Source organism: Dipodomys merriami, unplaced genomic scaffold (genome assembly GCF_024711535.1).
Source record: "Dipodomys merriami isolate MVZ:Mamm:240054 unplaced genomic scaffold, mDipMer1.0.p SCAF_12, whole genome shotgun sequence".
Lineage (NCBI taxonomy): Eukaryota > Metazoa > Chordata > Mammalia > Rodentia > Heteromyidae > Dipodomys > Dipodomys merriami.
In genome coordinates this window covers 15,157,852-15,170,578 of record NW_027202493.1, presented here as the reverse complement: position 1 = coordinate 15,170,578, position 12,727 = coordinate 15,157,852, and the positions used below count along the sequence as shown (strand labels likewise).

The following is a 12,727-nucleotide window of genomic DNA, read 5'->3' as shown; positions in this document are numbered from 1 at the left end:
TGGACAGTTGGAGAATCAGAAAATTTACTACAGAGGACCTGAAATTATTATTCATGGGTTTCCTCTTTTGGAATATCTACTTAACCTATCCATATTCCTAACACAATTTACTCAAAAGGAAGGAAGAAGAGAGGGAGAGAAAGAGAGAAGGAAGGAAGGGAGAGAGGAAGGAAGGAAGGAAGGAAGGAAGGAAGGAAGGAAGGAAGGAAGGAAGGAAGGAAGGAAGGAAGGAGGGAGGGAGGGAGGGAGGAAGAAAGGAAGGAAGGAGGGAGGGAGGGAGGGAGGGAGGGAGGGAGGAAGGGTAAGTTGATAACTCCCCCACTTGGTAGCAAACTTTTCATGACATTGGTACCTATCAGTGGTGTTATGGTCATGATAAGACTTAGTATTTTTATTAATATGAGTTTCTCCCATAAAATTGCTTCAATCCAAGAATAATGATAGGCTATATTATTTACTTTTTTTGTTGTTGGTTTTGGGGCTTGAACTCTGGGCCTGGGCGCTGTCCCTCAGCTCTTCAGCTCAAGGCTAGTGCTCTATCACTTGAGCCACAGTGCCACTTCTAGTTTTCTAGTAGTTTATTGGAGATAAGAGCCTCACGGACTTTCCTGCCTGGGCTGGCTTTGAACTGTGATCCTCAGATCTCAGGCTCCTCAGTAGCTAAGATTACAGGCATCAGCCACTGGCACCCATCATTATATTATTTACTTTTATAATTCTGATGTTTAGAAGAATATCTTCAACACATTGTATATTTTTTGATTGTTTGTTTTATTGTGATTATGATTTGACTACTGTTCTATAGTAATGCACACTTGATTTCAGCCACAGATTTCATTTTTGCCCTTTTTCTCCCAAACTACAGCATAACAATAGCTCTTTTTGAAAAATTGGCAGGACAAATTATAGTGTATATATTTATTTCAGAAGCAAGTACAGCAGGAGCAGGTGGTTCACACCTATAATCCTAGCTACTCAAGAGGCTGAGATCTGAGGAAGGCAGTTCAAAGTCAGCCAGGCAGGAAAGTCCAGGAGACTCATATCTGCAATTAACCAACAGGAAGTGGCATTGTGGCTCTTGTGGTAGAGCACTCCCCTTGAGCTGAAGAGCTGAGGGACAGCGCCCAGGCCTAGAGTTCAAGCCCATGGCCAACTAAATAAAAACAAAAATAAAAAACAGAAGCAAGTACAAAGTAGAACATAATCATTTGATACTTCATAGAGGTCAAATGGGGGGGAACAGTGGTCTCGAACTCTGTTCCTGAGCATTTTTGCTCAAGAATAGTCATCTATCACTTGAACACAAGTGTTTTTTCGGAGATCCTCTGATCTCAGCCTCTTGAGTAGATAGGATTATAGGCGTGTGCCAACTGGGCCCAGCAGAGGTCAATGAACTCTAATTACTGTGTTTACATGTAATGATATTCTGTTTTTTTAAATTACATTTAAAAATTTTAGGGTGTAGTATTATAAAATTAACTTGAAGACTAAATCTGAAGTCACTTTGGGTCTATACATCCTATGTCCTTAAATCACAGAAAGCAAGTTTGAATATTTCCTACATACTCTTTAGAAACATTGCATGACTCCAAATGCATACTGTCTTTAGTGGTGTTGATACAGTGAAGTTTGGACACACACATTTTAGAAGTGAAATTTCTCCATGGAAATTCACTTCATAAAATCAACACCCTGGAATGACCTACACTTTTCCAAATCCTCTATCCAGATCCTAGCAGCTGAGCTCATTTTGAATGAAACTGCATGAAAAGGATTAGGAAATAAATGTAATTTTAAAAAATGACCAGTCATATGAGGTATAATTTTAAAAGAAGAATTCTTTGTAAGGATTTGTCTTTCAGGGTGGATTTTAGTCAATTCAGGTGATTTAGAAAATAAGGAAAGTGTGCTTTCATTCTATTGTCAATAATCTAATGATTTTTTTGTGAATCACTAAACCTTTAATCTTCAAAATTAAAATTTAAATAGGAAGTATGGCAGTTTGTGGAGATAAAATAGTTTTGTTTTGATGTTATTGTCAGTCTTTCACATCACAGGATATGGAATGGGTATTCAAAATGTAATAATAATTAGGAAACGTTTTGTCTTAAAGAATTTTGTCTTAAAAATTATTTGGAAAATTCCAATGAACCAAAATTAGAAATAATGGCCACATGTCAATGGCTCAAGCCTATACTATTAGCTACACAGGAGGCTGAGATCTAAGGATGGAAGACAGCCTGGGCAGAAAAGTCCACGAGATTCTTATCTCCAATTAAGAACCCAAAACCAGAAGTGTCAGGTGGTAAAGTGCTAGTTTTGAGAAAAACAAAAAAGCAAAAAAGCTCAAGGATAGCAACCCAGCCCTAAATTGCAGTGCACGTGCACACACACACACACACACACACACACACAAAAGAAAGAAGGGGAGAGTGGGAGGGAGAGAGGCAGGTTTGAGAGAGAGGGAGGGAGAGAAGGAGGGAGGGAGGGAGGGAGAAAGGAAGGAAAAAGGAAGGAAGGAAGGAAGGGAGGGAAGGAGGGAGGGAGGGAGGGAGAGGGAGGAAGGAGGGAGTGAGGGAGGGAGGGAGGGAGAGTAACATTAAACAGTTTCTAGTTGCAATCTCTTTTCAGTTAGTTTGTCTTAGAACTTTTTGAATTATCTTTCTTTGTCATGATAAAAATACTGACCTACTTGTTGAGTGAAATAAGTTAATATTATTTTAAGGTCTCAAGGACACAATGGTATATTCTTTTCCCCAAGAAGTTAATAAAATTGTATTTCTTTTTAGTAAAAGAAATGAAAGCAGAATTCTGCCTTAACTTAAATGTAAATGTGGCTTAGGAACTACAGAGTAATACTATTTGGCATTTCTTAAGTTAGCTTGCTTTTTCTACATTGGATAAAAATAAAGGAAAGAAAGCATCTAAAACAGAACCACCCTATTATAACCCAGATTTGCCCATGAAAGAAGAAATTTTCTGGCCTGCCTCTGTGTGTTTTTTCCACTTTCCTAAACCTCCCACACTATAATGACTTATGCATGGAATTCAGAGACTTTATATTTTCTTTTGAGTGCACGCTGAATTCCAACATGGAAAATGTGAACACTGGCCATTTTCAAAGATGGCCACAGACCTCTCAGGGAACCAAATATTATCCAGAAAGATATTTGGTCAGGCAGGGGTACCAACATTCTGGTACATTCCTTAACGTCTCTAATCTTTATAGAGTGAGAATATTTACCTTTCAGGCATGTGTTTAGTCAGAATAGCCTGACATTTTTGGTGAGGACTTAGATTTCTTTTCAATAGACTGAAATGACCTCAGTCTGGTAGAGCAGTTCATCTTGCTTATGGCTGAAATCAACCAGCCAGTCCACATTGTGTTCTGGCATTTCTGGGCAGACTGAAGCCTGAAGGCTCTTTGAGAGGTTCCCTTACATTCTGGTAATTTGCTTCCATTGTGTAACGACATTTGTTTTAGACAATTTTTTATCAGGTTTAATATAACTAATGTCCCGAAACTAAAGATTTGAATAATTCAAGGCAAAGGGAAATTTACCTGGGAAGCATTTACATTCTGAGATTTTTCTCATCTACTTAAATGTTTATGGGCAAATTGAACCCAAGTACACAAACCGAAATTTTTTTTAAAAAATAATTAAAAATGAAACGAGTAGTTAAAGATCAGTCCTATATCTTATCATGCTCATGCCTTTTTGTGGGGGGTGTACTTGAATTCTTGAATGAGGGATTTAGAATTTATACACACATGTATGTGTGCAAATGGATGAAAGTAGACCCTCATAATTCCATGGAGATTATGAACTTTGTAAGCCTAGGCTTCAGAAAAAAGACTGACTGTGGATACAGACTCACACCTTAGATATATTACTTTAGAGAAATCTTCTATTTTTCAGTCTTTAGCAATACTAGCATGCTAACTAGTAGAAATAACAGGATGCATGAGCAGGTGAATCCATCCTAATGTATGGCATGTAAATAGTAACTGAACTGGATTATTCCTAATTTCTTAGTCACTTCCAGATTAAATACATCCTTCTCATTCTGGATTGATATTACTTCTTTCACACACTAATACACTTACTGTGTCTGCAATCCAGGTTTTCCACATACAGTTTTCTCATGCTGCTATTTGAACCAACATTCAGGAGATTTTTGTTAATGATTTGTATTCACAAAAGTAAATCTGGAAAGGGCACAAGCCAGAGCAACAAGTTTCTTCTAGTGATTTGTATTCAGAATTGCAATCCAAATACTTTCTTAATGAAGCTGTTTGGTGTTTATATTATCTACACCTTTAGTCTTTAATGGTCTAATACAAAGTTATTCTCTATTAGACTGCTAATTTCCTATATTAGACTGCTTCTTAAAATAACAACATTATTAAAGCTATTAAGTAGAAGTTTTCTAAAGTCTTTTCTCTCTGCCTTCATAGTACAGTTTAGATGATCTGTTTTCCAAGATGTAGTTTGATCTTAGAAATATATCCATAATTATATTTTTTAAATCTTTTAATAGGTGGTGAAATGACAAAACTCATTGTTTGTGAATTTGAAATAATCTTTCATCAAGTCCCATCTCCTTTCACCTCATCTGGAATGTATCTCTCTGTCTGTTGTTAAACTACAATGACATGTCTGTAGCTATCAGAAAGAGAAGCTGGGAAGAGCATGTGACCCAAGAGTCAGGACAGCCTTTGAATTCTGATGATTATAACACAGCATGTCATCATGGACTTGTAGCCGACAGCTTGCAGGAAAGTATGGAAAAAGATGCAACTCTAAATGTGGACTGCAAAGAGAAGCGTGCTTCACTACCGGATTGCTGTCATGGACCAGAGTTGAGAGATTTTTCTGGGAGGCCAATAGGTCATGTTTCAAAGGAGGTGGATGAAAATGACAATCCTGAAGTTGAAGATGAGTTTCTTTCTCTGGAGGCCAGCACAGAAACACTGGTACATATTTCGGATGAGGATACAGATTCTGATCTGTACCTTACAGGTGATAAAGACATATTAACAACTAAAGAGAATAAAATAATAAGCCAAGACAGTGTCGATGGAGCAGGCTCCTTAAGAAAGACACTGCCTATTATGGAAAGTAAGCAAGGCTCCTATAACTCTTGGGGAACAGCTAGGGAATCTGACTTAGCGCTGGTGGATGAAAGTGGAGAAAAAAGAAATGCTGATACTGTAAGTAAAAGCCTGGAGCTTTGTAATAATATAAGCATAAATAAAATAAAAGATGCACCCAAAGGTTCTTTGCCTGTGAAAGCAAACATACCAGAGAAACAAATGCTTAATTCTGCTGTAATTGCACAGCAACGAAGGAAACCTGATTTCCCTAAGGACGAACATGAAAGAAACAGCTGCCACAAAGTACAAAATGAGTCCTTAGCCAGCCCTTGTGCAGAGGGTGGCCTGTCGTTATTAAAAGCAGATTGTGGAACCTACCTTGGGCAGCCTCCTTCCCGCCCCCAAGAACTGTCCCCTGAAAATGGCCTGGAGAAGAGTGGTTTCTCTGAACATCAAAACAAAAGTCCCCCAGAGGTCAGCAAGGAAGATAGCATGCTATGTTTACACTTGAGGAGCTCTCTGACCACCCAAGAGCCCACAGAGAGCCAAGTCAGACTACGCAAGAAAAAGGTAAGACACCATGGGCCTGCTTCAGCTGGCTCCACCATTCACAATTCTACTATTCTTACTTTTCATCACTCACAGTATTGTTTGATGAAAAAGATAAGTAAGTACTTCTTTTTACAATGACACTGCAAAGTTTGAAGGCTATTTGGTGAAAACATCAAAATATAATCATTCTTTCTCACTAGCAACACACTTTCAGGAACATTTGGGGACTTCGTTCCAATGGGATGAGATTTGGCATTGCTTTCTTTACTTGGAGTTTAACAGCCACCAGAAAGCTCATTGTTACATGCTTCAAGGCCTTCTGAAGAGAGATCTCTAATTTTTAGAGAAAAAAAAATCATGATATTTTAAATTGACTATCCCTTATTTGACCTGTTTTGTTTTCCCTTTAAAATATACATTGTATCATAATAAAAGTGATATAAACCAGGCCCTCATGGCTCAGGCCTATAATCCTAGCTACTTAGGAGGTTGAGATCTGAGGATCACAGTTCAAAACCAGCCCAGGCAGAACAGTCCATGAGACTCTTATCTCCAATGAACCACCAGAAAACTGAAAGTGGAGTTGTGGCTCAAAGTGGCAGAGCACTAATCTTGAGCAAAAGAGCTCAGGGACAGCAGCCAACCCCTTTGAGTTCAAGCCCCATGATCACCACCACCACCAACAACAATAACAAAAAGGTATTAGTCACGTGTTAAAAGCAACCACCATAAATATTCAAAAGCAACAGTACTTCCTCTCCTTAATTTATGATAGCATTTTAAATGCTATCCTGATATATTACCAACCTGTTTCTTTCCACAGTACTTCTTTAATATTTGACAAAATAACTGAAATTAATTTTTATGTCATTCTCCCTTACTAATTATGGAGTTGCAATGTTCCTGAAAAAACTTTCCAAATGTGAGGAGCAAACATTAGACTGACACTACTTGGATTGTGATTAACCTATTGAGATCTCAACTGAAATGTTAGAATTTCTCCAAAACTTTTCAAATGATACAGTGATAGACAATACTGATAGAAATCCAAAGCAAAATTTCTTCTGCTAAACAAACCAATGGCAATTGAGATTGAGGAAATCCTACGAGAAACCAGATAATTTGTGCAATAATTAAAACAAACTTTCTTGCCTCTCTGGATATAATCTTAGCCCACAATTGTAATTCTACTAAACAAAACACAATTGTTTTAGTTCTGTTTAACAGGGTTATCTATCTACAATGAAAGAAAAAAGAAAGAAAGAAAATTCTCTTTGTGGTGAAAAAATATTAGTTTCCTTAAACTATAGCTTTGCTAACTCATCAGTAATGCATCATGAGTTACTTTAAGAGAACTCAAAATCTATTACAAAGATTGGTGTACTCCAGCTATATAGTAATGACATGTTCTGTGCTTCTGGAAAATGCTCTTCCTGATGTAAGTTGTGTTAAAATGTTGATGCTGTGTGGCAATTGAATGTATAGGTCATCTTTTCAAAACTTTTATGCATCCGATCAAATATATTGGAGAAGGTACAGTAGTGACATGAGAAAGTATCAACTGATCTATGACAGAGCCCCCTTAAAATAAGGCAAATACTGTCCAACTGCTAACAAAAACATTAAACATTCCTGAAACATATGCTCACCACTTGGACATTTATATCAATACTAAGAATGCTGAAAAGAATTTACTCTCAGACTATGTTACTATAGCATGATTCCATCCTTAGAGCTGTAATTATATCTCATTTACAAGTTTTAACTTAAATATTCTATTTCAAGAAGTTGATCATTCTAAAGTGTTGTGGCATTGTCTGGTAGAATATTTACTTTGACTCTAAAACCCATTTGAGATGTCATAGAATGAACAGATTAAGTCAAAAGGTTTATATTTATAATATACTCTACAAAGTACAGTTATTGGAGTATTTTTACCTGATTCATTGTCGAATAAGTGCTTAAAGAAACAAACCTTTAAATAGGTGGCTAGCCCTTTTAATACTTTGTCCAGTGATAATAAAAACATTTGTTTAAAAAAATTACAGAGCTAATGGCTCACATCTGTAATTCGAACTACTCAAAAGGCTGAAATCTGAAGAATCACGGTTTGAAATCTGTCATGCAGAAAAACCCTTGAAACTCCTATCTCCAAAATAATCAGAAAAAAGCTACACTGGAGCATGGATCAAAAAATAGAACACTAGCCAAGCAAACAAACTGAACAAGAGCACAAAGCTCTGAGATCAAGGTCTAGTACTGGGAATAAAAAGACACACATAAACACAGATTATCAAATTGCATGTAACTAAAAAAGAAATAGCCCCAATTTAAATTTATTATGTGTTTAGTTATTTATTTATTGTATGGAAGGCTATGCAGCATATTGAAAGATAATTATGTTATAGTATATCTGGGAAAACCAACATGCACAACATATTCAAGCTTTATATGACATATATATGTATGTACTTAAAATTGATAAAAAAAAAAAAACCTAAACAGGAGAATATAACAACTCATCTTGCTTTCTTGCTTTCTTGCTTTCTTGCTTTCTTGCTTTCTTTCTTTCTTTCTCTTTTTTTTTTTTGATCGGTCATGGGGCTGCGCTTGGGCGCTATCCCTGCGCTCATCAGCTCAAGGCGAGCACTCTACTGCTTGAGCCACAGCAGCACTTCGGTTTTCTGGTGGTTAATTGGAGATAAAAGTCTCACAGAGTTTTCTGCCCAGGCTGGCTTTGAACCGTGATCCTCAGATCTCAGCCTCCTCAGTAGCTAGGATTACAGGCGTGAGCCACCCTCACCCAGCAACAACTCATCTTTCTATGATGGAGTAATAATATGCAAAATTCTGCCTGAATAACTATAGCACTTTGAATAAGCATAATTAAAACTGTAGAATGAAGAAAACATTACATTTTATCCTATTTTTTATTAAAGAGAATAAAAAATCACATAATAAAGTATAAAATAATACTAGAAATATAACTACTTGAAATATTTTCTGCATGCAGAAAATAATCCTTTATTATTTGATGAAATTAATACAAATATTTATAAGGCTTCTAAAAGGTCCATAAGAGTTGCAATCAGCTACTTGATTTCTAATGTCAGAAAAACTGATTTAAAAGAGGGACACGGGAGCCACGTTTTCATGCCTACCGCTCATGAGGTAACAGATGCTGAAAATGTTTGCTTAATTGTGTCTTTAAACCATGTGTTGGCCATGGTGACAGCTCTGAGCTGAAAGCTTGGAAAGGTAAAATAGAATATAAGCTACCATGGGTTTAGTTAAAGATTAGCCAGGTCTTCCACTGATGGTCATGTTGCTGAACCAAATTCTTCACTGCATTTTTGAGTATGAGATTCTTTTGTCAGGATATAATCAAGGATCCAAGATTTAAAGAAAAAAATAATAAAACTAAGATAAAGCTTCTCAGAATCATCTCCAGGTCTGCCAGAAATAGTGACTGTAGTCCAAGCAGTTGAAAAGTAGAATCAGGAAAAGGGTGAGTTCTAGGGCCAGCATGGGGTTATATAGCAAGAAGATCTTGCCTCAGAGGACAGTGGGAAAAAATTGATACTCTGAATGTATTGAAGAAGATATTGAAAGATTGAATGCTATCTAGAGAGGTTTATCATTGAATTTTAGATACATCTTACCTTTCCTTAAAACCCCATACATTTAAACATATATTTATTGCTGGAAATGACTTATTATTATCTTGGTATCTAAAATATTTCTAACAATCCAGCACAGCTATCCATGCAGTTTTTAGAAGTCTCAGTTGGAGAGGACTATGTCTTTAGTATAGCTTAGCCTTGACATTTTGAACTAATAATTCCTTTAAATGTGATTAAACAGGTCATGAAATTGAAGTCACTAAAATCAAAGTCAACCAAATGAATCACAAGAAGTCATTAGTGAATGAACTATCCGGTCATGAACTGTCAGCTCATGTCACTCTAAACCATATGGGAATGATGAGCACGCTCTTAGGGCTTTGGCTGTGTCCCGGGGTTAAGACAGCTGGTTAAAAGCAATTCTCCCAGAAAGATTCCAAAAGAGTCTGGAGGAGGGAGACAGTCTAAGAAGTGGTCTCTTTAAACCAAAAGAGATGTCAAGATGGAAAATATGTAGGGACAGACTTGAGGTTAGGCTTTTTGAAAGAGCTAGTGTATTTGTCATTGATGGTGGTTTGCTAATTAAAGAGAGACTAAAATTCAATCTTCTGGAAAGAATATTTCTTTAAATATTCTCCAAATTTTTAAATAACCACAATAATTATAAATATAGACATACATTTTTGTAGACATAAAACCAGAAATAAATCATATGACAAAGCCAAATAAACTCACAAAGATATTTCAAAAATAACATGAACTTTGAGAAGACACCTAATTCCATATCCTTTTTCTCCCTTTTCCTCCTCCAACATCCCTCCTCCCTCCTTCCATCTCCCGCTTGCCTTTTCTTCCTTCTTCTGGAACTGGTGTTTGAACTCATAAACTGCTCTTGCCACGTAGGCATTCTACCACTTGAGCCACACCTCCAGCCATTTTTATTTTAGTTATTTTTCAAATTCATCTCACATTTTTGGCCAGGCTAGCCTGAACCATAATAGCCTGAACTGGAATCCTCACAATCTCATACTCCCAGGTAGCTGGAATTATAGACATGAGCTACCACCCTGATCCCTAGAAAATTATTGTGTGTATTGAAGTAATATTGACCAAATTTCTTACAGAAAAATATCCAGAAACAAAACATTACACTATATATACTGTGCTTGAAATATCTGGAAGATGTAATATATGAATTAACAAAGAACAACAACAATCAAATGTTTTCTTCTTATCCTAGAGTTGGTAAAAGCATGTCCACCCACAAATGACACTCTCTTGTTTCCTGAATGTCTACCTACATATGAACCTTGTACCAAGAGAAAGGTAACACTTTACATTAGGTAAAGTAGTAAATTATGCAAAAATTGGAATAGACCAAAACAGGAGAGAGCTTCAATACAAAAGAAATAAAGGCTGAGCAAGAAATAAGACTCCAAATTATAACTAGGCTGAGGCCCAAGCTGATACACAAGAAAATGTTGAATGAAACTAAAGACCAGGGAAAGAATTAAGAGTGAGGAATAAGACAAAAGGGAAAGAAAACAAAAACAAAAACCAGCAACGGTGGCTACTAAAGAATGTCTCTTGTTTCTTTTTCTTAGAGTTCATATCATAAAATATTTTTTTGGGTTTGAAATTCTTTTTAATAAGTTTTTTTATTGTGAAAATACTGTACAGAGGGGTTACAGTTACATGAGCAAGATAAATGAGCACATTTCTTATCCAGCATTGTTGACTCCTCCTTTGTTTTTCCCCTACCATCCCTGCCCAAACACCTCCACAACTACACTCCCCCCTCCCGCCTAGATTGTAAAGTTCATTTTTCTTCTGCATCTCATTGTTGCAATGGGTCTACCTGTATCCCTATTTAAACATTTGTTTTTTCCCCTCCCCTCCCCAAGTTATACCAACATCAAATACAGTGAAAACAGGGATTATACCATGGAGGAGGGACATACAAAGCAACAAAAAAAATCACATGGTACCTCATAAATACATTAGAAACAATAGCAAGAAAGAAAAAAACACTTGTGTCCCTATCTTGGGGTTCAGTTTTTTTGCATTTGGGAGGGTCAGGGTGGAACAAGGTGGAACAAGGATGCATAAATACAACAGTGATACTCACTAGACACCATGTGGGAAATGATCCGGATATCTTATGGGTGAGGACAGGAGGGAAAGAATAGGAGGAGAGTGATGGAAGGGAGACATGATTCCAAAAGAATTGTACTGATTGTACCTGATTCATGTAACTGTAACCCTTCTGTGTATCAGCTATACAAATACAATTAAAAATGCTTTCTATGCCATAAACAAAAAGAGTTGGGAATAAGTCATGTATTATTTCACAAAGAAGGAAAAAATGGAATGCACATAACCCTGCAGAGAAATTCAAAATAACAGTGTGATTTTATACTAAGGCCACACTGGCTTTAAAGACACAAATCTGTGGAGCAGACTGCATTTCCTAACTCTATTTTTATTTTAAGTTTTGCTGCCCTTAATTCAAGAATTAAAGTTAGCAACAGAGAGGTATTAGTAGGTGAGCAATTGGGCATAGATTGATGGCACATTCCTGTTCCGATTCTTCACCGGGAGTTGTGTCCCAGGTGAAGCTAATACCTTTGTCTAAGTCGTTTATATTGTGTTTGTGATACCATGTGAAACTATCAAGTGGCTGTAGCCCATTGAAACTAGCTTCTACCATAGAAACAACTAAAATGTCAAAAATTGTATTTGCCAATAATTGGCAATCAAATAGTCTACCTCATCACAAACAAAAATTCTCCTACAACTAAGTAGGAATGCAAAAACATTTAACTATGTGATGCCATTTCTGGTGAAATGAATCCAAATAAATGCCGAACATTTTCTTTTGAGGAAGGTGGTACTGGATTTGAACTCAGGGACTTGTGCTTGCTAAGCAATTGCTCTACCACATGAACCATGTCACCAACCCAGTGGGTGCCTGGGAGTGACAGAAAATATTTCTCTTTTTCTATCTTTAAGTTTTTACTTTTGATTATTTATTTTTAGCAAAGCTGGTGAGAAGACTTTTCAATATCCCACACCAGCCTGAGCCAGGTAAGAAAGGTCCTTATATTAAGAAACTATAATTGCTTCAATCCCTCTCTATATTTCAAACAAGGCTCCTGATTAATGGACATTTAGGCTGGCATTACAAAGAAGGAAGAGTTCTCAGAAAGAGGAAAAAAAGTAGGACAAAGAAGGAAAAGAAGAAGAAAGAGAAGGAAAAGAGAAAGACACACAGAAGGTTAGACTAAAATATAATATTGAAAGAAACATTCGTTAATCACAAAGGAAAGAAATAAAAGTCTTTGACAAAAGATAGCTTCCTAGCAGGCTGGAATCAGATTCTGTTTCCACCTGGTAACATGGTGATCATGAGCAAAAGTCTTACAAGAAGACAAGAAATGTGAACCTGACTGCA

The 12,727-nt window shown here is 36.6% G+C and overlaps 1 protein-coding gene across 3 annotated transcripts in view; it reads left to right on the top strand.

Moving 5' to 3' along the window:
* Positions 1-12,727, top strand: part of Dlc1 (DLC1 Rho GTPase activating protein) — a 436,178-nt gene that overhangs the window by 85,304 nt on the left and 338,147 nt on the right. For all 3 annotated transcript variants that reach the window (XM_070016284.1, XM_070016283.1, XM_070016288.1), the window contains exon 2: positions 4,543-5,668. In XM_070016284.1, coding sequence (XP_069872385.1) covers positions 4,658-5,668 — 1,011 coding nt within the window. In that variant the 5' untranslated portion in view covers positions 4,543-4,657. The remainder of the gene's footprint in view (positions 1-4,542; positions 5,669-12,727) is intronic.